The following is a 23,951-nucleotide window of genomic DNA, read 5'->3' as shown; positions in this document are numbered from 1 at the left end:
CAACTCGCATGTTTGAGTTGTTTTAACTGAAAGTAACTTGCACTGACTGACATGTCTTAAAATATGTCAGTGCCATTGTTTTGTCTCAAGATGCACACAATAATGTGTTTTAAGGCACGCTTTTAAAAACTACTTAACCATCCTAATTGAACTAAGGCCAGTCCTGGTTTAATCTAAGACCTGTCTGTGAAACCAGGGCCCGTATCCCTAAAGAATTTTTGTGCAAAAAGTGGCTCCTAGCGGCCAAATTCTAAGAAAATTCTCAGAGTCATGACGTTTTCTAAGAACTTCCCCTAAAAGTGACACGAAAATCCCAGTTAATATAAAAGCTATTCCTCAAGATTCCTAGCGCTTAAAAGGGCTCCTAAGGCGAGATCTGCTAAGAGCAGGGAAGAGGACTTTTAGTGGCTTAGGAGTTCCCCTAAGCAGCTGCACAAAACCTTTTTTTCTCCATTTTCTGTGTTTGTAGGATATTTGTTAACAAGCCTTCATAAATAGACCAGCCAGCAATCACAGACATTGATAAAAGCTGAGCTGTGTTACCCTCGTTAAGACCACACTGAGTTGTAACGTTGCAATTTCTACTTCATTAAGGACAGCCCCTTGAGATAGGCCATCTTGTTTTCAATGGGGTCCATATGGGAGTGAAAGTACAAAATATGCCAGCTAGGATATTAATATGAGCAAATAAGACATGAATCATTATTTGAACAGGGTGTAATGAGCTTAAGTTTTCACATATTTTAGATTCTAATGTTAGGCTATAACCCCTACAGCTTACTATTCATTTTCCAGATATTTTCTTGAATGTGAAATATTATTTACAATTACAGTCTGCATAAGATTAGAGTGTATAATTATGTTTATTGATTTGAGGGTACATCCTTTGCTCATTATCACCAAAAGTTCATTTTCATCAAACTTGTAGGATCAACCAATTACGGCTTTTGAAATGATGACTCATACCTAGCAACGGGGTCAACCACACCTCCTCACTAAGATAGGATTTTCCATCCATTCCTTGCTCAGAGTTCACTGAAAATGTTCTGGAATCACTTCTAAGCTAAAACTCCTGGCAAGGAATTTTTAGGTTAAGTTAGGAGCTCTCTGAGAGGATTCTCAGAATCTTTAGGGATACGGGCCCTGGCTTTTAAGTAATATAATCGGAATACCTTTTGATTACGTTGACCTCGTTTATCAAATTGTTTTGAATTGGATAATCAGATAGGAAAATCTGAAATAATTTATGTTTGCTTGCATGTCATATGACCATTTACTGACATCAGAGAACTGTGAACTTAATTTTATTATTATTTATTATTTACTTATTTATTATTATTGATCTAAACTTTTACCTTAAAATCTCAGGGGGTACTTCAAGAACAAATATTAGGTCAAAGAGGTTCAGATGACAAAACAAGTGGAGGTATCCCTGCATATCATGTAAATATGAAATGGTGTGAATTTGTACATTTTAATGTGTTTTAAAGACAATAGCCTTTCAAAGACAGTAATAAGTGGTTAAATGACTCACTGAGTGATAATTCATAATTAATGTGTTCCAGTGATCACATACTGTGTGGATCTCAGTTTTCATTGATCAGCACATGACTTCTGGTCTGTGTGTGCGATTCCACAAACCTGGAAAACCTTCTGAACATATATAAACATAGGCTTTATATGAATGTCATGGCAGTAAATTATGAAAAATGTACTACCCTTTGTTAGAATAACGTGATCATGTAATCAATAAAAAGGTTACTGTAGATTACTGTAGTTTTTTCTTCACTTAATTTTTGGAACCTTCATGTAAACAGTTAATACTCAGTCAGCAATGTGTGTGTAATCATACGTGTGTAAGTATCTTTATTCCTAACTTCAAAATCTCTCTCTCTCATTATATATATATATATAAAATGTAAGCTAACTTACGAAGAAAGAATACAACCGAATAGCTGTAATTTTGTTCATCATAGAGTACCATTTATTCATTTCAGAATGATTACATTTGACATTATCATAAATAAATAGGCACCAGTCATAGAACATTACATTGTTTTATGATGCTAAAGTAAAGGCATTCATATCACGATTCTAAATATTTGAAGCACTTAAATATAGAAGCTTTATTGTGTAAGAGTTGTATACGTATTTCAATCAAAATGTTGTATATCCTTTGCTTGGACTATTAGTAAAACATTCCTCTTTCCATATATGTCAATTACAATATATATATATAGGACAATTATGAATAGGATGAATTATAGAATAAGGCAAATGACAAGCCAAAAAAAATTGTGATTTTAAACAGATTAAATAGACTAGATTGTAATAATTCTATATATTTATATATTTAGTCCACTGGAGAGTCTCATAGTTGCATTATTTGGTAAAATGACTGTGGCTGATTTGGGGTCAGTGCATAATCTCCACTTTGATGATGGTAAAAATGAGTACAAGTATGCTGAGAGAAACTGACCATCCACTGCGTCCAATTCCTTGAAAAACAACAACATAAAGTTATGATTTATAATAGGTTGTATGTATAATAGGTTAAAATGATTATCACTTATAATAATACATTTGAAAACTTGTCGGGTTAGTTCAGTCAAAAAGGAAAATTCTGTCATTAATTACTCCCCCTCATGTGATTCCAAAACAATAAGACTTATGTTCATCTTTCAATGAAATCTGAGAGATTGAAAGTCTATTCACCCTAAACTCTGATACTTCAAAACGTTCATAAAGACATCTGATCTTAAAACGAATCCATACGAATGGAGCGGTTTATAAGAGACATGGTCACTTTATATGATGAACAGATTTGATTTTATTCACGTATTATAAACATTTCCGTCTGGTTTTGTTCAGTCAAAATTCAGTTTTCATACAAAATATTGTAGTTTTTGGAACGACATGAGGGTGAGTAAATGATGGCAGGGTTTAAGATTATTTTTTGACACCTCACCTGGAGCACCTGAAGTAATCTTAGTGGTAGCAGTGGTAGGTGTGACAGTCGTGACCACAGTTGTTAGGTCTGCTTTCCCTCCAGTCAGACCGATACCCAGTTTGTCCAGCTCCGACTGGGACTGCAGTGAGATCCAGGTCCGCACGGCCGTTTCATTTTCAAATGTTTTCAGATCCTGCAAATTGTTACCAAGAAGACCCACGACCTCTGACACACTGAGGCTCTGTAACATAAAACAAGTGGACGTTGTGATGTGTATACATGATGAAAACATAGAGGTTGAGATTTTACAAATATAAAATGATTTTCTTTGCTCACCGAGATCACGTTTGCATCCAGATTTCTGAAAGTGGACAGGCTCATGCTGACATTATATTTTGTCAGATTCTTAATGTAAGCTAGATCTGCACCACCTACAAGAAAACAAGAAAAGCGTAAAGTGAACTGATTGTTTGTCAATCTGTGTGCACACCAGAGCTGGTATTTTAAAAGTGGCATGATGATTCGTCAAGGTGCATGTGCATTCGGTGGGCTTGATTTGACAAGTATAGCGCTCACTTACCAAGAAAGGGATCCATTAACTGGAAAATGGACAGAATTTCACTCTGGTTTACAGGTATGGGAAATGCTCTGTTAGCAATGGTGAAGAGGGCCTTCTTGTTGTCAGATGAACATTGAGACACATCCAAAGCATCGGTCAGGCTGTTATTGAGGATGACACAGAGAAATCTTGTGATTAAGCATAAAATGCAATACAAATATATAACTATGTATTGTCAGGAAAAATATATATACACACACACAATACCATTAAAAAAATGTGGGGTTCAGCAAGGATGCATTCAATTCATAAAATGTGACAGTACAGACATTTTTAATGTTAAAATACATTTCTATTTCGAAGAAATCTTTGCTGAATTTTATTCACCAAACAATCCTGAAAAAATGCTAATTGGTTTCCGCAAAAAATATTAATCAGCTGTAGTTAACCGTTTTCAACATTGATAATAATAAGAAATGTTTCTGGATATTATAATGATTTCTGATGCATCATGTGACGCTGAAGATGGGAGGAATCATGCAGAAAATTCAGGAATACATTACATTTTAAAATTCAATCAAATGTATTTTGAATTGTATTTAATATTTCACAATATTGCTGTTATATAGCTATATTTTGATCAAATAATTGCTGCTAGGTGACCATAAGAGACTTCTTTCAAAAACATGAAAAAATCTTACAGACCCCAAACTTTTGAAAAATAGCATGTGTGTGTGTGTGTGTGTGTGTGTGTGTGTGTGTGTGTGTGTGTGTGTGTGTGTGTGTGTGTGTGTGTGTGTGTGTGTGTGTGTGTGTGTGTGTGTGTGTGTGTGTGTGTGTGTGTGTGTGTGTGTGTGTGTGTGCATATATATATATATATAATCAACAATAATCAACATTTCAGAGTACTATATCTGGCTTAAGTCTTTACCGTATGCTGTCAGGCGATATTGTTGACAATGTGTTGACATTCAGAGAGCAGAGATTTGGTCCTTTCACTACATTCAGCTCAGTGGCAGTCAGATTATTGTTAGCGCTTAGGTATTTGGTAATGATTTGTTTGCTCTGAAAGATAGAAAACAAACCAAAGATACAAAACCAAATAGTTGGCATCTGTAAAAGAAGTAAGATTCATCAGAAAATTCATGTCAAAATCTTCACCAGTTCAGGGGTCCATTCGCCATCATTGGAATTCATCAGCGCAGCCAGTGTGTCGATTTTAGTGATGTTCCACTTGCTTATATCATTTGCTGTTGCGCTCCTGGACACTGACTTCAGCACCAGGACCTGATCCTCTGAAAGGCCATTTGGTGATATCTGATGGACAAGAGCAATGCATATACATTAAAACTGTCCTGGATGTCCTGGATGATTTGATCAGATCTTAATATATGACATATTACCTCATTGAGTTTGTCCAGAATGATTCTCTGGAAGGCGCTATCCTCAATCTTTTCACACAGGCTAGCGAGGTTGTCCCTCACTACAGTAGCATTCAGACAGTTGCTGAACTGCGACGCATCATATCCAAAGGGGAAGGCGTCATCGCTGATGCTAGTACTAGTGATGAAGCCCTTGGTACAGTCACCCACTTGAAACACAAGTGAACAAATGATTTAGGAAATTTTGTGGTTAAAAGTTACTCTATTATGGAAGCTCGTTTCCACCACGGAATAAAAAATAAAAAAGGTAATTGTGACATTTTATCTCACAATATTTTAACTTTTCTCTGCGATTGCGAGTTTATAGAATGAGAATTGTGAGATATAAACTTGCAATTACAAGAAACAAAGTCATAATTGTGAGATAAAAGGTCGTAATTAACTTTAATTTTTTTCCATGGGGGAAACAAGCTTCCATACTCTATCCACTTTATTTTTAACATAAGAGCGGGCGCCATTTGCAACTTGAACTTGAATCCGATCAAAAACACTCCGTCATGATAATGCAAACTGGTGTTTGTTAAAAGTTTATTTGAACTTATTATTGAAATCATAAACTGGTTTCAATCACAAATCACGTAACCAATGGTAAATAGTTTTACTGTTTACTGCACTTCGTTATTCTTCTAGTTATTTACATATAGCAGCTAATAAATCTGAAATAGATTACTTTCACATTGAAAAACTAGGTGGATATGGATCACACTTGCACACTCAGGACAACATTGTTTAATTGTAAAAATATGAGAATATATATATAAAAAAAATCTCTGAGATAAATATGGCATACCTGATCTTCTGGCTCTTCCGGTTACAATGATTGCTCTAAACAGACTTTTCAGTTGTGGTTTTGGTGTGTTTCGTACACGCACAAATTTTAAGAAGGTTTTGAGGAACTTGCTCAAATCTCTCTGTTTAAAACAAGAGGGACATTTAAATATTACAGGTTTAGTCAGTGTTTACTGAAATCTGGTGTAGGTTTTACTTTGAAACAGTTTCACTCAGAAATTGCTAGTAAAATTCACCAATAATAATTACAAAGAAATGACAGGTAACATTGAAATAAATGTACAATTTTGGCTAAAACTGTATTGTCTTGTAAAACGCAATCCAGGTTTTACTTAACAAATTTAGTTTTACAGTGAAGCTCAACTGTGTATGATTTTCATATGTAATGTACCTGTGTGAATGATCCCCAAAACGCTTGTGAGAAGTACAAGGGCAGAATTCCCAGATCACTAAGCGTTTTCTGATTCCAGCTGCTTGATGGTCTAAATAATACAATCATAATCTTTCATTACCAGACAGTCATAACCAGTGCACTTTGTTTTACTAATGAACAGAATCAGGACAAAAAAAAAAAAAGATTCTCTGCATGATAAGTTGACTCCAAATCCTTTAATATCAAGATAACTTGCCCATATTTTGAAGTTCCCTTCATAAGAACAGCTTCCATGGCTGATATTTGCTCAGTTGAGAGAGTATTGCAGTTCTTCAAGTTCTCAAGGATTTCTGGGTCTGAGTTTTTAATGAAGTCACTATTCGCAGCACATGCCAAGTTGCCCAGCACTGCTAAATCCTGTTTCTGGATGCTTGTTCCATTAATGCCCTGAATTGTACAATATGTACATTTTTAATAAAAATATTAAATCATAATATCTTCAGGCCGTGACACACCAAGCCGACAATCGGACATCGTCGGGCCGTCGTTGAGCTGATTTTTGCAGTGCATTTTACACACAATTTGGACAATTACACAACAGTGTTGGTGGCTTTTCGGCTAACTGAGCATATGTTAAATCTGCGGCTGAGCCCTTTGGTGAGAGAAATCGCTCTGATTGGCTGTTTAGCTTAGTGAACCAGTGCACAAGAAAAGAAAAACCGAAGTGACGATTTGGCTTTTTGGAATAACTACTGCCATCTGCTCCTCTCAACATGCTAGTTTGCAGTGTGTTCAAGCACAATATTTTGGCCTATATGCAGGCGACACCGCAGTCGGGTTTCGTCATTGCTAGTTCTCTGATGTCAGTTTGGTGTGTCTGGGCCTTAAATAATCAATATCATTGGACGATACTTACAAAGCAATTTACAGCATTTCTCCACAAGATGTCCCTTCTTCCACTCAGTGTGCTTGAAAAGATCGAGAGATCTGCTGCTCCGACCTCAGCGAAATATGCCTTGCAGAAGGTTTTGTTGATTGTTTCATAACTGAGGAGGACAACAGACAACTTTAACAGAATAGTTCATTGAACAATTTCTGAACATTAATAAAATTACAGATAGAACTTACTTGTAGTACAGCAACATATCAGGAGGATAGCTGGTAAAATCCACAACTGAGTCCTTTCTAATAATGTTGTACATGCAAGTCAGCTAGGAAAACAATTAGCAACAAATCATGTTAATTTGTTCACGTTTTGACTTTAAGCTCAACTGAACACATTTTTGAATACCAGTTTTTGTCAGCTCTCACCTGAGTCTCGCTCAGCACCACCTTAGGTCTGCCTGATCTCCGTCGGCAGGCTTTGATCAGGCCTTTGGTTTTATTTGGGGAAAGTGTCTGTACACGGGAGCATGTAAATCCTTGCAAAACGTCCACCGACAGTCTGTAGAAAAAAGTCATGCATTTACCATTGTTACTTTCAATGCATACTCAATGTATTTTTGCATAAACCAGTTTAAAAAAAGTTTGCAAAGATCCTTACTCATCAGTTTGTTCAAAAGCATTTGCAACAGTATCAAAGAACAGAACTGCCTATAAATAAAAACATGCCATTAGCAGAAAAATAATCTACATGTAAAAACTATATAATGGATGTTTTTATTTTTGTAAGTTACAGTACCTGTTCAGGTTTCCATTTTTTTTTGTTAAACATTTTCACGACTGTTACATTTAAATTGGAGGGAATATTCACAAAGTTTCTTGGAATCTGAACAGCCATATCATCGGGAATGTTTGTCACTAGGTCAGATGGTGTCGAACCCACTTTGATTATCTAGAGATAGAAAAGACGTTTAAGACCCAACTTTATATGGTTTGCACTCGAAATGTCTCTAAATACGCATGAATGTTGTTCGCATACCTGGGTCACAAAGGTCTTCTGAACAATATCTGGGGCACTCAGTATGTTTCTTATAAATTCTATGTTTTTAGATGTTTCGAGAATTTGTGCCGGAACAATCAATGTCAGTATTGTTGAAGGGATCCCACCAATCAGGGATCCAATATTCAGCAAGCTGCTGGAATTGGTGAACTGTAGAAAGTACAAAAAGTTATTTCTTTTGTAGGATTTTGAGGTTCTGATGAAGAGGTAATTTCAACAACTTTTAAGGAAAGTTACTTCCATTGAAGACTTAAATAATACCTGAAATGTTCCACTGAGAAGCACTTTTATGATTGTCTGGGCTTGTCCAAAGCTCCATCCAGACACATTGCTCAGTGTTGAGAGCCCATTGAGAAGAACCGCTGGAGATGCAGAGTTTAATTGTGCAGTTGTTAAGCCAACGACTTCATTTCCCAAATTGCTAATAGCATTAGCATCAATGGTTTTGATGTTTCCCGCAAGGGCTGTAGATATCTGAAGACGTGTATAAGGAATATCAGCCAGTTACAACAAAGTTACATGAAGAAATGACTTGACTTTGGGTTATAATGGAATACTTACTGCAGGATCCACATTGGAGCAAGATGACTTAAAGTTTGCAAGAATAGTAAGAGTTTGATTCTCGTTTAGTGCTGTAAAGGTTGATACTGGGGCATCGCACTGCAAAACTAAAGGCAAGCTAGAGCACAGAGAACAAAGTTAATGCTTTGACAACAACTGAACTCAGAGAACGCTCTGAGATTTTGATCTGGTCTCAGTTCAAACTTACTCAAACAAACTAAAGCTGGGGTTTTGCCGAAAAAGGAGTTCAGTGTAGCGGCTGAGCACATTCTTTGGAAGTGTCTTTTGATCGAAAAGTTTTAAGTTTTCAGGGTTCACGGTGAAGATTTGTATCTGTAAACAACAAAATGGGACAGGAATAAGCAATATGTATTAATTCGCTTTCACCAGTATAATGTCACACAAAACATGGTCTGATGATAAATCAAGTGTATTGATGGTTTATCTATGCAAACAAGTGGATATAGTTCATACCGTGCTCTCAGAACCGAAAGAGTAGAGATCGTCCAGACTCAGAAAAGTTATAAATATACCAATGTGGTTTACAAACCACGCAGTTGAGTTAAGTGTTGCGTCAGATTGGTTGTAGCATTTTGGAGCAGTGTCTGAAATGTAATAAATGCAAGAAAATTAACATTTTGTTATTTTTCATTATATACATATATCTCAGTAAGAAAAAAAGTTATATTGTTAAATATTATTACAACTCAATAACAGTTTACTATTTTAATACATTTTTTAAAAGGAATTTTTTCCAGCATAATTTATTTTCAGCATCATTACTCATTACTCATCTTCAGTGTCACATGATCCTTCAAAAATCATTCTAATATGAAGATTTGCTGCTCAAGAAACATTTTATATTATCAATGTTAAAAACTGTTGTGCTGTTTAATATTTTTTGTGGAAACCATCATATATTTGCCCAAGATTTTTTAATGAATAGAGTTATTCATTTGTTTGAAATAAAAATCTTTTGTAATATTATAAATGTCTTTGTTGTCACTTTTGATCTTTGGTGAATAAAAGTATTAATTTCTTTAATATATAGGAGTACATTTTTGAAGAGAAAAAAAAGACTAATTCACCTGCTTTCAGATAGGTCTTAATGGTGGTGTACACATCTGCACGGGAAATCAGAGAACCATTAAAGGTGAAATTGTTGCCTAAAACATTGACCCTAGAAGAACAGAGAAAGCACTTTAAAAGTTACAAAAGACTTTGCATTTAAACTTCCGAGCAAACAAATTTGACTGTAGCCATTTGCACTTACAGTTTCCTGTATGACAGGCAAGATGCATTCAGTGTGTCTTTTGACGCTAGTGTATTGTTGTTCAGGAACTTCAAGTAGAGCCTCAATCTACGGTCAAACCACAAATCAATTTCCGTCTGATTGTCACTTTTCAGTGCCAGAGGCCAGACACAGGGAAGGATGGCGCTTTTAAGATTATCTGGAACATCTTCCTGCAAAAAAATAAAATAAGAAAGCACGATGATTAAAACGTTGAACTGTAATATTACTATATGTAAGTGTCTCTACATAAATGTGTTTTGAACATTGTATTATGTGCAAATAAAGCAAAACTCACGGTGTCCAAGAACTCAGGGGTTCTGACAAAGTTGTTAAAGATGACACAGATTTGTGAATCATTGTTCGCCACTTCCAGCTGTCTGAGGTATGTTCCCAGCTCCGAAGGAGATATAGAGTTTACGAGCTGAAATACATGAATTAAACACCAGTTACAGTTACATCATCTACACTGAGCATCAGAACTGTAGAGTTGATATGGAGCGTACCGCAGATATCCGAGGTTGTGGTATCAGAGAGAGGAAGGTGGTCAGATTTGGAAGCGGCCCAAAGCCGAACAGGCTTTCGTTTAGGAACGTGATAAAGCTGTTGTTGCTGTAGCACCTCAGAGGCTGTGGCCCTGCAAGAAAAAGAAAAAAAACATAAATTGTTGTATCTTATCCGATGTTAAGTGACTAAAACAAGATACTGATAAAATAAATAAAATCATTTCTAAATATTATTTATTACATTTTATAAGTATAAAATGTACTGTTTATATATTTATAAAATTACTAAGTTTATTCTTTTTTTTGTTTATTTTTTTAGTTGTATCATCACTCAATGACTTTTATGTGATGTTTAATGAAGAAATACCTCTGAAGGACTGAAGAATGCTGTTGTAGATCGCATTTTTGGTATTTGTGGGTATTGAAGATTCTAGGTTTAACAGCCTCAGTCTGTAAATGGAAAATAAACAGTGTATAATGTTTTCTTTCAACGTGTTCCAATGTATACTTACATAAATGCAATGTACAGATCTTTTGTTCTTACGCGGATTGAGTGATATTGCAGTCCCTTGTGCTGAGGATGGAAAAAAACGGAGACACAAGGCTTTCTGAAAGGTTGGCTAACAGAGGTTTTAGTCTGTCCTGGAACCAGACTAGAACTTCCTGATTAGTGACATTTATATTAGACAGGTTGGCTCTGTCAAATATCTGTTTTATCAGTGCTGCATTTACATCTGGTGTGAGTCGGGCGTCCTGGACAGGAGACAATAATATCATTGCACCATTAGTATAGTTACTCTTTAAAAAGTTTTTTTAGTACTTTTAAAAAAAGTTGTATTAGTATGAACATCATTTTCACACCTTCACTTTCTGGGAAAGGAGGTCAAAGAAAGTGGAGAGCTGGCAATCCTTAACAAGCTGCGTGACATTGGTGACACTTGGAGGATCCTTAAGTGCACCAGGAGTGACTGAAAACTCAACTAGTTGTTTCAGACCCAAAAGAGGTAGAACATCCACCTAAATTGACAAACAAATTGACTGTCACAATGGTTGTTGTTTTTTCATAGGTATTTTGCATGAATTGCAACATTTAACACTCACCGCTGAGAAGTTTCTGTTCAGTTCCACAAGGTCCGTTAGGGGAGCCGACTGAACGAACGGCCCAAAGTTTCTGTTGATCCACTGCGTACTGTTGGTTGAATTTGTAAGGCACCTGGGATCTGAAAGAGCCACAAGAACATTTTCATTGTGATTCATTATATTAGTTTAATGTGAATCCAAAATTTGTAAATTGTCTCGCTCACGGAGTGAGTGGTATTTGGCATTGGCACTTGATCTTTTAAATGGGGCATGACACAATATTTGTGCAAATTATTTCATATTGTGAACGTTTGCATACTTTTATGTTGAATTCAAAGAGGGTTAAAATATTCCAAACCAACCATCAGTGTCATTGCGAGAGAGGAAAGCTTTCATGAACTCTTTGTAGACCAGATCCTGTCTTTGAGTGGCATTAGGTTGCAGTGGATTGCACACGTCTTGTCCATCTCGAAGAGGAGCATTCACAAAAGCCTCAGTGCTGAAAGATAACAAACACCGTATTTCATTTTTTATCTTAGTGTCTGAAAATTACATTGTCACTTCGTACAATGTAACTAAGACCAACTTACATTGTGCGGTAACTTTCACAGGTGAGGTTTTTGCTGCTGAGACAGGACAGGACTCTTTGAGATACTGATGGTAAGAAGGGCTTTAGTCGCCCCTGAAACCATGAGCGAATGAAGACAGGATCTCTCAGTCTCTGAGGACTAAAGCGATCGACCCGGACGTCAACAAGCACATCCAGAACATCAGACAAAGACACATTGCTGGGACTCGGAGTCTGGAAAATAAACACATTTTAGATATCACATTAAATATGATATAACATAATATAACATAACATAATGTAATATGGGGTTGGTAAGTGTTTTTTTATTTAGTTTAAAATTAATTCAGACTTTTATTTGTTGTTTTTTGGTAACTTTCTTTTTATATTTTATATATATACTGCATTTCAAAAGTCTGGGGTAAGTAAGATTTTTTTTTTTCTTTTTTTTTTCTTTTATTCAACAAGGACACATTAAATTGAGCAAAAGTGACAGTAAATACATTTATAATGTTACAAAATATTTCTATGTCAAACGGATGCTAATTAATCACAATTTCCACAAAAATATTAAGCAGCACATCAGTTTTCAACATTAATAATGTTTTGTTTTTAAGCATCAAATCAGTATGATTTCTTAAGGATCATGTGACACTGAAGACGAGTAATAATGATAAGTATAATGGTGAGCATAAGAGACTTCTTTGCAAAACATTATAAAATCTTCCTGGCCCCAAGAATTTGTCCAGTGGTGTGATATTAAAAACAGGCTTCTTACCATGTTGGAAAATTTTAGCAGTGCATCATCAAGGTTTGCGCTGGTTTTATTGAAGAAAAGCTTCCAGGTCTCTTTTCCCACATTGCTGGGCTGTTTGCAAGCCAACACGACGGCCACTTGTTGAGAGTTTAACTGTGACAACTGATGACACAAATGAGCTTTTATTAAAACTAAATCAATGACTAAAAAAAAGCAAAGTGTTTTTCTCTTGTGTAATATTACCTTTGATAGACAGGCAAACTGCAACACAGTGAAGTTGCAAAGATTCTGTGGGCCTGTTGCATTCGGAGCCGTTACGTTCAAGAAATGATCCAAAGCAGAGCTGCAAACCAGAAGAGCATGCAACATGTATTACAGACCATTGTGTCCTCAGTGCTTTAACTCATTTGAGTGCAGACAGAAAAGCTCACCTGTTGACACTTGCACAGAGGGAAGACTCTGGAAAAGGACAAGACAACAAAGACTTTAAGTTTTAGAAACATCACTGACATCTCAAATCAAGTAGGATATAATCAGTCACTTACCATTTACAGGAGTTGTTGTGCACTGCAAGAGTGAGAACAAATGTTGCATTACAATTATAAAAAAAAATTTTCATTGAAACATAAAAACAGACACAATCTACTGAACATGAAATGTATCTTTTAATGTAACTTACTTGACTCGGTCTCTCAATGCACTCTGGACGGAAATAAAACACAATTCACACTTTAATATCGGGCGGAATTTTGCATTCAATTATTTTGATGTGATCAACGTATTTATGAGCAAGTGTTATTGCTCGATTCTGCCTCACCATCGGGAGGAATCATCATCACTGAGTCTCTGATCGTCAGCAGGGCTTCAGACTGGTTAGAAGGGACTGATTGTAATGTCTGATCCATCTTGTCAAAGCTGATTCACAGAGAAAAGACAAAACAAACGTGATCTTAATCAATACTTATACATCCAGATCGCTATTTGTTCTGATTTTTAAAAGCCACTTACAAGATTTTGTAGTTTTCACAACTGAAGTTTGCCTGCAAAAGAGACAAAAGAGAAAACATTGCATTGTTGGACAGGAACAAAATGGATAATAAAGTTGATACATAAACAAACAACAACATCGATAATAGTAATAATAATTTTGTTTTAAATATTTTTTTAAAAAGTAATACATAATAATAATTAATATCATTATTATTAAATGAAGTATTTCTACACAGGTTCCATCTAAATTGTGGCATTGTGCACCTTTCTGGCCTGAGTCTGAAGAGAGGGGAGGAAGTTGTTTAGTTTGTCTCTGTTAGGGGTTTGAAGAAGGAAGTCAAAGACTTTTGTGAGGATGTTTGTTCGTTCTGCTGGTGAAGCGGGAGGACTGAACACCAGTTCATCCAGTTGCGCCGGTGTGAGTAAAGGAAGCACGTCCACCTGCAGACGACATGAGACACAAGCTTCACTGGCACACATTTACAAAGCTTTTATGTATGAGTTCAGTCAGTCTTTACTCGAATCATCACTTAACAGCAAAAACGTTTGACTCACAGCTGAAAAATTGCGGTTCAATTTTGAAATGACTTGAAGCTGTGCAAACGGAAAGAAACCGCCAAAGTTTTGCTGGATGAAGTCCGAACTGTTGTAAAATGGCAACGTGCAATCGACACCTGAAACGGCAACGTGAAAATGGTGGTCATTACTGGTCATTTATATGGAGTCCTGTAAAGTTTTATGTGTCAAATTAAATTATGAAGAGTCTAACAATACTCTTAATGTGTCTGTTAAATTGAATGATAAATAACATCTACTTGTGTTTTGACGTTGTGACAGGAAAGGAACAATGAAGTCGTTGAGGATCCATCTCTGTGTTGCATTGTTCATCAGTCCTAAACTATTATTTAGCCCCACAAAACTGCAGAAATAAAACAGAGGATGTAAGAGGATAGCAATTACAAAATTATTTTTGACAAGCACATTTCTCAGGGGCATCACTAGATCCTTTTTACAAGTCCCAGTGAAATACTGCGGTGCCACAATAAAATATTATGTCAATGGAGATTACCGTTCACTGACTTGAGAATAATTTTCATTGATACAATTATGTCATGTGTGTTTTCCATCAGCTGTTTATAATGAGTAGTGTTGCCAGATTTGCAAATGAATGAAATCGTGATTCAGTTTGATTCACTCAGACAGTTCACTCACAAACTGACTAAATTTTAGCCACACCGAAATAGTAACAAGATATTTTAGAAGGCAAAAATCAAACAATACCTTGTTTATAATAGGTTAATTTAATAATAATTTCTATTGTCACTATTACTATTATCTTTTTTTTATTTATTTTTATTAGGTTTTATATGATTATTAATAATTTTGAATTTTTGTATATTATAGAAGCCCGTTTCCACCACGGTTGAGTAAAAAAATAAAATAAAATAAAAATATTTTTTAAGTCCTTATAATGAGACTTAACTTATATAATAACTTTAGAAAAGATAATTAACTTTCTCATAATTATGAGTTAGTATCTCATAATAATGAGAATCTTTCTCGTAATAATGACTTGAACATCTCATAATAATGAGTAACTTTCTCGTAATAATGACTTAAACTCGTAAGGACCATAGGGTAAGGACTTATTTTGTCGCACTTCTACGCATGCGCAAAGCAGTGGAGCAGAAGGGAGTGCCACGCTAGCGACATCCGCTGGTCAAAGCCGTGTAAATGCATCACAAAAAACATGGCACGCTCTGCAAAACAGTTGTTTTCATTAATGTCAGTGTGATCTACGAAGTGCAATCTGTAGTATCATTAAATAACATCAATAAAAAACCATCAGTATATCTTCCATACTTTTCCATGCGCACGAAAAGATGTGAAAGTGGAATGCAGAAGCAGGACGGTTACCATGGTAACGAAGTACGCCTGATTGTGCACATCGATGTAAATTGTGTTACATGAATTTACAAAACTATTAGATTAAAGTTGGAATATTACATTCATTCGTTAAGTTTAAGTGTAACATCTTCATAAAATATATGGGTATATGTGTTAATATAACACGCATTTTGCGGATGCGCCTAGGTCGGACATTAGATGTGCAGGTTCATCTGGAAGATATCAATACAGAAATCACCTTTAAGATGTTTATGACTTTGGGGACATTTACACATAAGTGCACTCCATCTATTTGAAATCCATGGATCACCCTTCAGTGTTGCTGCCTATGGTTGCTGCTTGTTCATCACAAAAATACAAATGAATATTACAAATGAATAAAATACTATCTAGTATGGAAGCCGGTCTCATATACAGATCATTTATCATTAATGTTATTCACTGCAGCGCGTGCAATGTTTGCTGTGAATGATGCATTTACACGGCTTTGACCAGCGGATGTCGCTAGCGTGGCACTCCCTTCTGCTCCACTGCTTTGCGCATGCGTAGAAGTCATTATAATGAGAGAAAGTTTCTCATTATTACGAGATGTTAAGTTATAATTACGAGAAAGAATATAATTAAATACTAAATCATAATTATGAAAACGTTTCTCATTATTATGTCTTACAGAATTATATATTTTTTTTACTCAACTATGGCGGAAACGGGCTTCCATAGTGTTTCTGGATCCGCATACAACCAGAAAGTGAATTCAATCTCAAGCAGGATGTGAGTCTGTCAATCTCAAATATCGTCTGGTTTGTGATTAGATAATGAACAGTTTTCAGATATCAGCTGAACGGAATGTGAGGAACATACAGGGCGTTGTAGGCCTGACAGCTGAAGCTACGGGTGGCGAGGCAAGACAAGAATTCTCTTGAAATTCTGGGCAGCAGAGGCTTCATCTTGATTTGGAACCAGAATCTCATGAACTCCACATCAGCAAGATTTCCAGATGTGAAGCTTTCAGCTGGAAGTTCTGCAAACAAGGCTGTGAGGTTGCTCTGAGATGAGCTTGGTACCTGAATAAAAAATAAACGTCTTGTCAAAAAAGACAGTTGAATATAACACACACAATTTTTTTCCCCCTCATTTTTATTTGTATCCTTACGGATTGCTCCATCTGTGTCTGCAGTGGTATGGAGAGATTAGTGATCAGAAGTCGCAGGTTTTCCTCAGTGAAGCTCAGATTTGATTGAGCAACACAAGTAATCGCTTTCGCCAGACTATCTCCAGTCTGCAATATCTGCAAATGACCAGAAAGTATAGCTTTATACCAAAACTGCAGTCAGCTGATATCTGTGCTGTAAATCTGTTTGAGATATTTGCATCTTGTACTAGGTGTTCCAAACAAAACAACATTGTGTGGTAGTTTTATCTTTCACATTCTCTAGACGTGTGACATTGTTGGACCTGATCAGGGTGTGGTTAACTATGCATAAGAATGAAAACTTGTGGTTTATGAAAGACTTACAAGACAGGAACTATTATTGCTGGTGACTTTACAAATGTTGACAGGATCTGCAGTTTGAGATTCTGGAGTACTGAAAAATGTATAAAGAGCACAGCATTAGTTAAAACAAGTCAGACATGCTGTGAGGAACATATGTTTTTAATTGAAGTACATTATGTACTAGTGGCAATCCGATATATACACTGCAATCCTTTTCTTAATTAGTCATTTAGTTTTGTTTTCCAGTAAATGTTTGTCTTGTTTTCCAGATATGAAATAATCCTTAGAGATATTGGGAAAAATAGTCAAACTTGTTATCAGAGAATATATTTATTAAATGCCGGTTTATTTAGCTGAGGGCCAAAAGTTAGCTTTAATTCCAGATTCTCTGAAAACAGTTGTCTTAGCATCTTGTACAATTTTCCTTGTGAAATTAATTTATCATGTTTTAATAAGATTTGCTTTTTGTTTTAATGGAAAACAAGACAAAAATAAGGATTAAAAATACTTTTTGCGCTTTGTTGCCTTTAAAAAAAAAAAGGCAAAATTTTACATTTTTACCTCCTGTTTCTTCTGAGTGCTCTAATTTTATAATGCAGACAGAAGTGCTACTCACAAAACAACGTTGAATATGTCTGGTTTGCGATTCTCAGGTAAAGTCTGGTCAGCTGGCAGATATTTCTTCACCACAGGAATAACCACATTCTGGAACCAGTCAGTGATGTTGGTGGTGTTAAAAGTAACTAAGGTTTGGCTAGCGTCATAGCTCAGGGTCCAGTTCACCAGAAGCTTTTCCGTTATGTTTCTGATATTGCTATCTGTCTGAAAGAGAACAAACCCAGAAAATCTGTCAAACAGGCTTATGCATATATTAAGGCAATTAAGTTAAAGGCATTTTAAAAATGTGATGCTCCTGGCACAAGAAAAATTAAGAGAGGCAATTAATAGGATTAGGCTATGTATATGTATTACATTGACTCTAAAGCCAATTTCTAGCTTTTTTAACGTCTATTCCTTGTTTTCATCTGCCACAATAATGTAATGTCTTTGAATTATTCATTTGGGATTATTTAATAGCAAATCTTTATAAATACAGATAATTTGATTAATCATTCGGCATTTCAAACTATTCATATGTTCAAAAATTTAAGTACTGACATCCCGGCCTAAATAGGCTTATACTATTTCATATCACACACACTCACACTCACACACACACACACACTTACTGTCTGAGCAATGGTCACACATGAGCTGATGAATCTTCCCAGTGGTCTCAAATTTACCTTGATGTCTGAGAGGTTCTGCACACAGATATGACAAGAATTAGCATCATCTTCTTCATTCATGTTTCATCATTGGACTTAATCATTATCATATACAAAACTCTTACACCGGAAATGTTAAATGTTATGCCCGTGAGCGGCTGCAGGAAAGTCTGGAAGGCTTTATTGATGGCATCAGTTGTATTCAACTGAAAGATCAGCTCAGCTTTCTGCTCTGGACTGAGATTCTCTAGGACATCCAACTGCAAAGAAACACAAAGATTCAAATTAATGACCTCAACAGTAAAGGCCCGTTCACACCGAGAACAATAACTATAATGACGACTATATTAGCTTCCACACCAAAGGATGATAACATTCAGTTTATTATAAATGTCTAAATGTTATCTGCCTCTTTAAAATCCCCTGTGGCGAAAATCAAGTTTTTAATGTTGTCTATATGTCTATGTGGTGTTTTTAATATGCTTTAAGAAACCATGTTCAAATTCATAAGTCAACACCATTGCTGAGTATTTTCTTCTTAAAACTGCAGTGAAACAAAGACAATCTCAAAAACGCGTTCTCTTCGTCACAAAATTTGTTGCAACTGGTCTGACGTTGAAGAGAGCGATACATAAAAACGTATTATCTTTCTGATACACCGACTTGTGTAGGCGACCCTGTATAATTCTCTCTTCCTCCTCTTTTTCTATTTCTGACTAAACTTCTTCAAACTAGATGTACCGCATCGCGGTACAAAATATGACCGCCGCTCAGGCCTGCACTGGCTTTCCACAAAAATAAATGACGTGGAGTAATTTGGCTGTATTGCGTGTTTATGTATATACCTAAAAAAAGTAATAGTATGTGCATGTCTGTCTGTGTGTGTGTGTGTGTGTGTGTGTGTGTGTGTGTATTTGTGTATGTGTGTGTCTGTGTGTGTGTGTGTGTGTGTGTGTGTGTGTCTGTGCGTGTATGTATGTGTGCGTACATGTGTGCGCGTGTGTGTTTGTGTGTGTGTGTGTCTGTGCATGTGGATTTGTATGTGTGTGTATGGGTGTGTGTCTGTGCGTGTGGATGTCAGTGTGTGTGCATGCTTGCGTTTGTTTGTATTCCTGCATGTGTGTGTGTGACAGTATCATCATCCTAAACCAGCAACCCTTCGCTCAACAGCACCATCTACAGGCCGATGAGTGTACAGTCACTAAATGTGCACATAAATGAATTTATTTTATACCCCCCCATGGATGAAATTCTACAAAACTTAGCAGAGGATACCCCCAGAGGTTGTCAAGTTAATCATACACATGAAATATGGTGCAGTTCTGAACATCTCCACTGAAGATAGGGGCGATTAAAGCAGAATAATATTGCATTTTCATTTTTTATGGGAGGGGCGCAAATCACAAATGAGTGATTATGGGCTAGGTTGATGTGCCATAAAAATTTCTTCATCCTCGGTGCCACGGTTCAGGTAGTTATTTCAGGTAGGGGGGGGGGGGGGGGGGGGGGGGGATTTTTCCGTAGAAGTCTAGTGGGGCTACATGCCCACCAAATTTCATGTTCCCCGGTGCTTCGGTGTCCCTGGTATCGTTGACGAAAAATTTATGGGGCCCCAGCGCGGGGGGGGAAGTGGCCCCCGGGGACCAAACGAAATTTTTCCGTAAAAGTCTAGTAGACCAACATACCATAAAAATGTCTTCATCCTCGGTGCCACGGTTCAGGTAGTTATTTAGGAAAAACGGCATTTTTTTGGGTTTGGGGGGGCCCAGCGCGGGGGGGGAGTGGCCCCCAGAGACCAAACGAAATTTTTCCTTAGAAGTCTAGTGGGGCTACATGCCCACCAAATTTCATGTTCCCCGGTGCTTCGGTGTCCCTGGTATCGTTGACGAAAAATTCAGTAAGGTGACGGAAAAAAAAAACGGACAATCCCTATATGACCGGCTAGCTACGCTAGCGGCGGTCATAATTATTGACTACAGGGGGGACTTTAAAATGCTCGAGCTCGTTGATGCAGGAAGGATTCTGATTGGCTGTTCATGTTTTTCTCGTTCCTCAGCTGGAAAAATAAATAGTTGTGAAAGAGATTCTAAATATATATTCTACCACTGTGCCGTTATAGTTATAGTTGTGGTGTGGACTGCACTATTCTTTTGAATTTTGGAACTATTTTTAAAACTATTTGGGTCCTATTTTTGCACCCGGCGCAGTGCAGCGCCAAGTGCGACGCAAGTGTTTCTTTCTAGTTTCAGCCCAACGCAGTTATCATTTTCACGTCCAGCGCCACGCTGTTTAAATAGCAAATGCATTTGTGCCCATTTGTGCCCCCATGGGCGTGCTTGTCATAAAACGAGGTGTGTTCTGGCACATTGTTGGCACATTGCTATTTTGAGGCAACAGAATAGACTGGTCTAACCTGGTCTAAAGTCAATGGCGCAATATTATATATATGTTATTTAAAAAGCAAAAGTGGATTCGGACATGCGCTTAGATCATTAAAATAGGGCCCTATCTTTACCGTTATAATTATTGTCATTGGAGTGAACAGGCTTTAATGCTATAATAATATAATAATAATAACTTTATTCAGGACTCAAAATGGAAGGTCCATAGTACAGGTTTAAAAAAAAACAAAAACAATAGTTACAACATTGCAATAAAATATACAGTACATAGAAATAAATTAATAAAAAGTCAATAACTTTCACTTGTAATATACAAACAGGAGCTATGATTCAACTGCTCGGTTTGATCTACTTACCCCATTAAAATCCGTTTTCAGAGCTCTGAAATCTCCCAGACTTGCGCTAGTAGAGAATTTTTGGAAGTTCTTTATTAACCATTCGCTGGTGTTCTTTGCACTTGACACACAGCCAGCTTTAGAAAAAAAATCAAAGTCAGCAAAGAACCTCCTCTTTTAACTGTAGCCTAGCTGACATCTAAAAAAAATATATATTATTGCACAAAATACAGCAGGCCTACCGTCAGATGTAATTCTTGCCAGAAAAGGTTTTATGAAGTTCTGATACACCATCCTTTCTCTTTCAGGGCCGATTTGAGAGCTTAGATCCTGTACCCTGTAAAATGTAAATTAAGTTGATTTTCTTCTTCAACAATTAGCTAAAATATCTGAGAATATTAGCATGATTTATGTAGCCTAGGGATATACAAACAGTGCTTGGAAGCTCAGGCAGGTGAGGTTGCTGCTTTGACTCAGGCAGGAGAGAGTCTCTCTGGACAGTGATGACAGGTATGGACTGAGCTTCACTTGGAACCAGAGCCTGGCAAAATCCACATTACTCAGTGCTCCCACTATTGTCCCATTCATCCTGATGTTATTGATGGAGCTCACCACAAGACTAACATTAAGTCTAGATCTCTGTTTGGATGATTAAAAAATTAAATAGATGACTTAATTTTAACGAGCAGTTTTAATATGTTTGAAATATGTTGATATTCAGGTTTACTGTACCAGCAATGTGTACAAATCAAAGGCTGAGTCAGTAAATGCTTTGAGATTAGTGAGATTCCCCTGCGATAAGCCTGAAAGTTGTAGGCCTATCCCTGAACAGGTGAGGACATTGTTGAGCACTGAATTTGAGAACTGAAAGAGGAATGGGGAAACAAGTGAGGAATGATTCACATAATATGGAAACTTAATATTGCCCACACATCATATTGCATCAAAAGGTAAAAACTCACTGAAGAGCACGCTGAACCATTATTAGAAACTGTGCCTGTAAAAACAAAAAACAAAAACAATGAATGTATGAAAGAAAAGAGTAAACTGGAATATTCAGTTTTGTGGCAAAAATTATTCAAAACGCACCATTTTGAAAGTTCACCTCACACTGAAGAAGTAGAAAAAAGAAAAAAATATCCATAAAACTGTTCATTGTTAATGGTAAATGATTCATCATCACCGCAATCAAGCTCGTTTTCTTTCTTTCAAAGTTAGTGTGCAAGAACACTCATTTATAATTTCAATAAAGCAAAACTTGGAAAATGATTGAATGAATATTTACCAAGGATACATTTTTTTTTAATTGATTCTAACATTTAACAAGCAGCATCCACAAAATAATGCTGTGCAGAAAGTGCTAAATACCTGTCCGTTTATCAGTGTGACAAATCCTACAAAAGAGAAAGTGTGACTCATGAACATGTCTCTTTAAATATATATTTAAAAAAAAAAAATTTCTCGCACTGGGTGATTAAGATCAGTAAAAAACAGCTCCTCTTACCTAAAGCAAACAGCACAGAAAGCTGAAAGTTTGCCATTTTCACACAGACACCCCTGATCTAAAACAAATACAATGTAACAAATGGCATTATTTCAAACAAACTGAACTTGCATGGGAAAAAATTGCATTAATGATCAATGTGATGAATAATTATCTTCTTCTTTATTCTAAATATTATATATATATATATATATATATATATATATATATATATATATATATATATATATTTATTTTTTAATTTGTGTTTTTTCAAACATCAAAAACAGGAATGCGAGGAGGACAAAAGCACTTACCTTTGACAGGAGTCTCTCTGCGTGTGTGTCAGTCAGCAGCCTAGCAGTTCCACTATTAACTGAGGTATCAAAGGGGTGTGGGTCAACTTACCCACGTCAGCAAATCCAAAACAAGACCAACAACTAGGCTACTTCTCGAAATGGGCAAAACAAGATACATGATTACATTCCTTTGCTATCAAATCAACAAAAAATAAGCAAGTTTCTTTTAAATTTGAACTGAGATTCATAAATTATTTACAGCATATATATTTTTCTTTGGAAATTAAACAGACCCCTTTAATCGGCGTCTTTAACTACATGTACAAACGTTCAAATGTATAAAATCCACTTATTGTGACATCTTTTACACTGTACTTATATTGCTTGATTACAGTTGTAATTAGGTCTATTATTACACTGTTGACACGTAATGATGGAATACAGTGCTCATGTCAATAAATGTGCAGTGTCCTTTTATGAAATTGCAACACTTTACAATAAGGTCACATTAGTTAAATTTTTTGATGCATTAAAATGCTGGGTTGTTTTAAGCCATGTTTGGGTTCAAATATGGACAAACGGAACCGTTGGTTTAAATTAACCTAGATATTTGACCCAAACATGGGTTGAAACAACTCAGCATTTTTTTACAGTGTAACATTTACATTTAGTCATTTAGCAGACGCTTTTGTCCAAAGCGACTTACAATTTAGGACTAAATTAAGCGAGTCATCGTGAAGAGGCAAAAACAACGCAAGAAGTGCTCAAAATACGAAGTTCAGGCATTGTTCAGAGTAGCATAAGCCCGATAAGGGAGGATTAAAGGAAAAGGATTTTTTTTTTTTCATTTTGTATTTGTTTTATTTTATTATGAGGTTAAGTGCTCATGTTAAGTGTAACATTAACTATCAATAAGCAATACATTTATAACAGAATGTATTACTTTTTGTTAA

The 23,951-nt window shown here is 36.1% G+C and overlaps 1 protein-coding gene across 1 annotated transcript; it reads right to left on the bottom strand.

Moving 5' to 3' along the window:
* Nucleotides 1-1,961: 1,961 nt before the first annotated feature.
* Nucleotides 1,962-22,333, bottom strand: mslna (mesothelin a). The gene is made up of 51 exons (XM_082188987.1): nt 22,179-22,333; nt 21,949-22,080; nt 21,650-21,855; nt 21,459-21,553; nt 21,238-21,353; nt 18,605-18,739; nt 18,441-18,515; nt 17,828-18,033; nt 17,233-17,302; nt 16,870-17,004; nt 16,578-16,780; nt 14,624-14,727; nt 14,364-14,482; nt 14,073-14,249; nt 13,827-13,858; nt 13,636-13,733; nt 13,498-13,520; nt 13,364-13,385; nt 13,250-13,277; nt 13,062-13,161; nt 12,840-12,980; nt 12,084-12,295; nt 11,856-11,992; nt 11,515-11,633; nt 11,275-11,430; nt 10,958-11,166; nt 10,781-10,863; nt 10,414-10,544; nt 10,206-10,331; nt 9,890-10,080; nt 9,705-9,796; nt 9,091-9,221; nt 8,825-8,949; nt 8,617-8,734; nt 8,317-8,529; nt 8,035-8,205; nt 7,795-7,947; nt 7,657-7,706; nt 7,425-7,557; nt 7,242-7,324; nt 7,030-7,159; nt 6,370-6,560; nt 6,132-6,222; nt 5,742-5,862; nt 4,913-5,100; nt 4,671-4,826; nt 4,441-4,574; nt 3,531-3,670; nt 3,287-3,381; nt 2,969-3,191; nt 1,962-2,498 (listed from the first exon to the last, which is right to left on the bottom strand). Exons 3-51 carry the CDS (start codon nt 21,802-21,804, stop codon nt 2,416-2,418), a joined length of 6,219 nt encoding a protein of 2,072 aa, XP_082045113.1. The 5' UTR covers nt 21,805-21,855; nt 21,949-22,080; nt 22,179-22,333; the 3' UTR covers nt 1,962-2,415.
* Nucleotides 22,334-23,951: the final 1,618 nt, after the last annotated feature.

This window comes from Leuciscus leuciscus (genome assembly GCF_965113295.1).
Source record: "Leuciscus leuciscus genome assembly, chromosome: 1".
Taxonomy (NCBI): Eukaryota; Metazoa; Chordata; class Actinopteri; order Cypriniformes; family Leuciscidae; genus Leuciscus; species Leuciscus leuciscus.
This window is presented reverse-complemented; position numbering and strand designations above follow the sequence as displayed.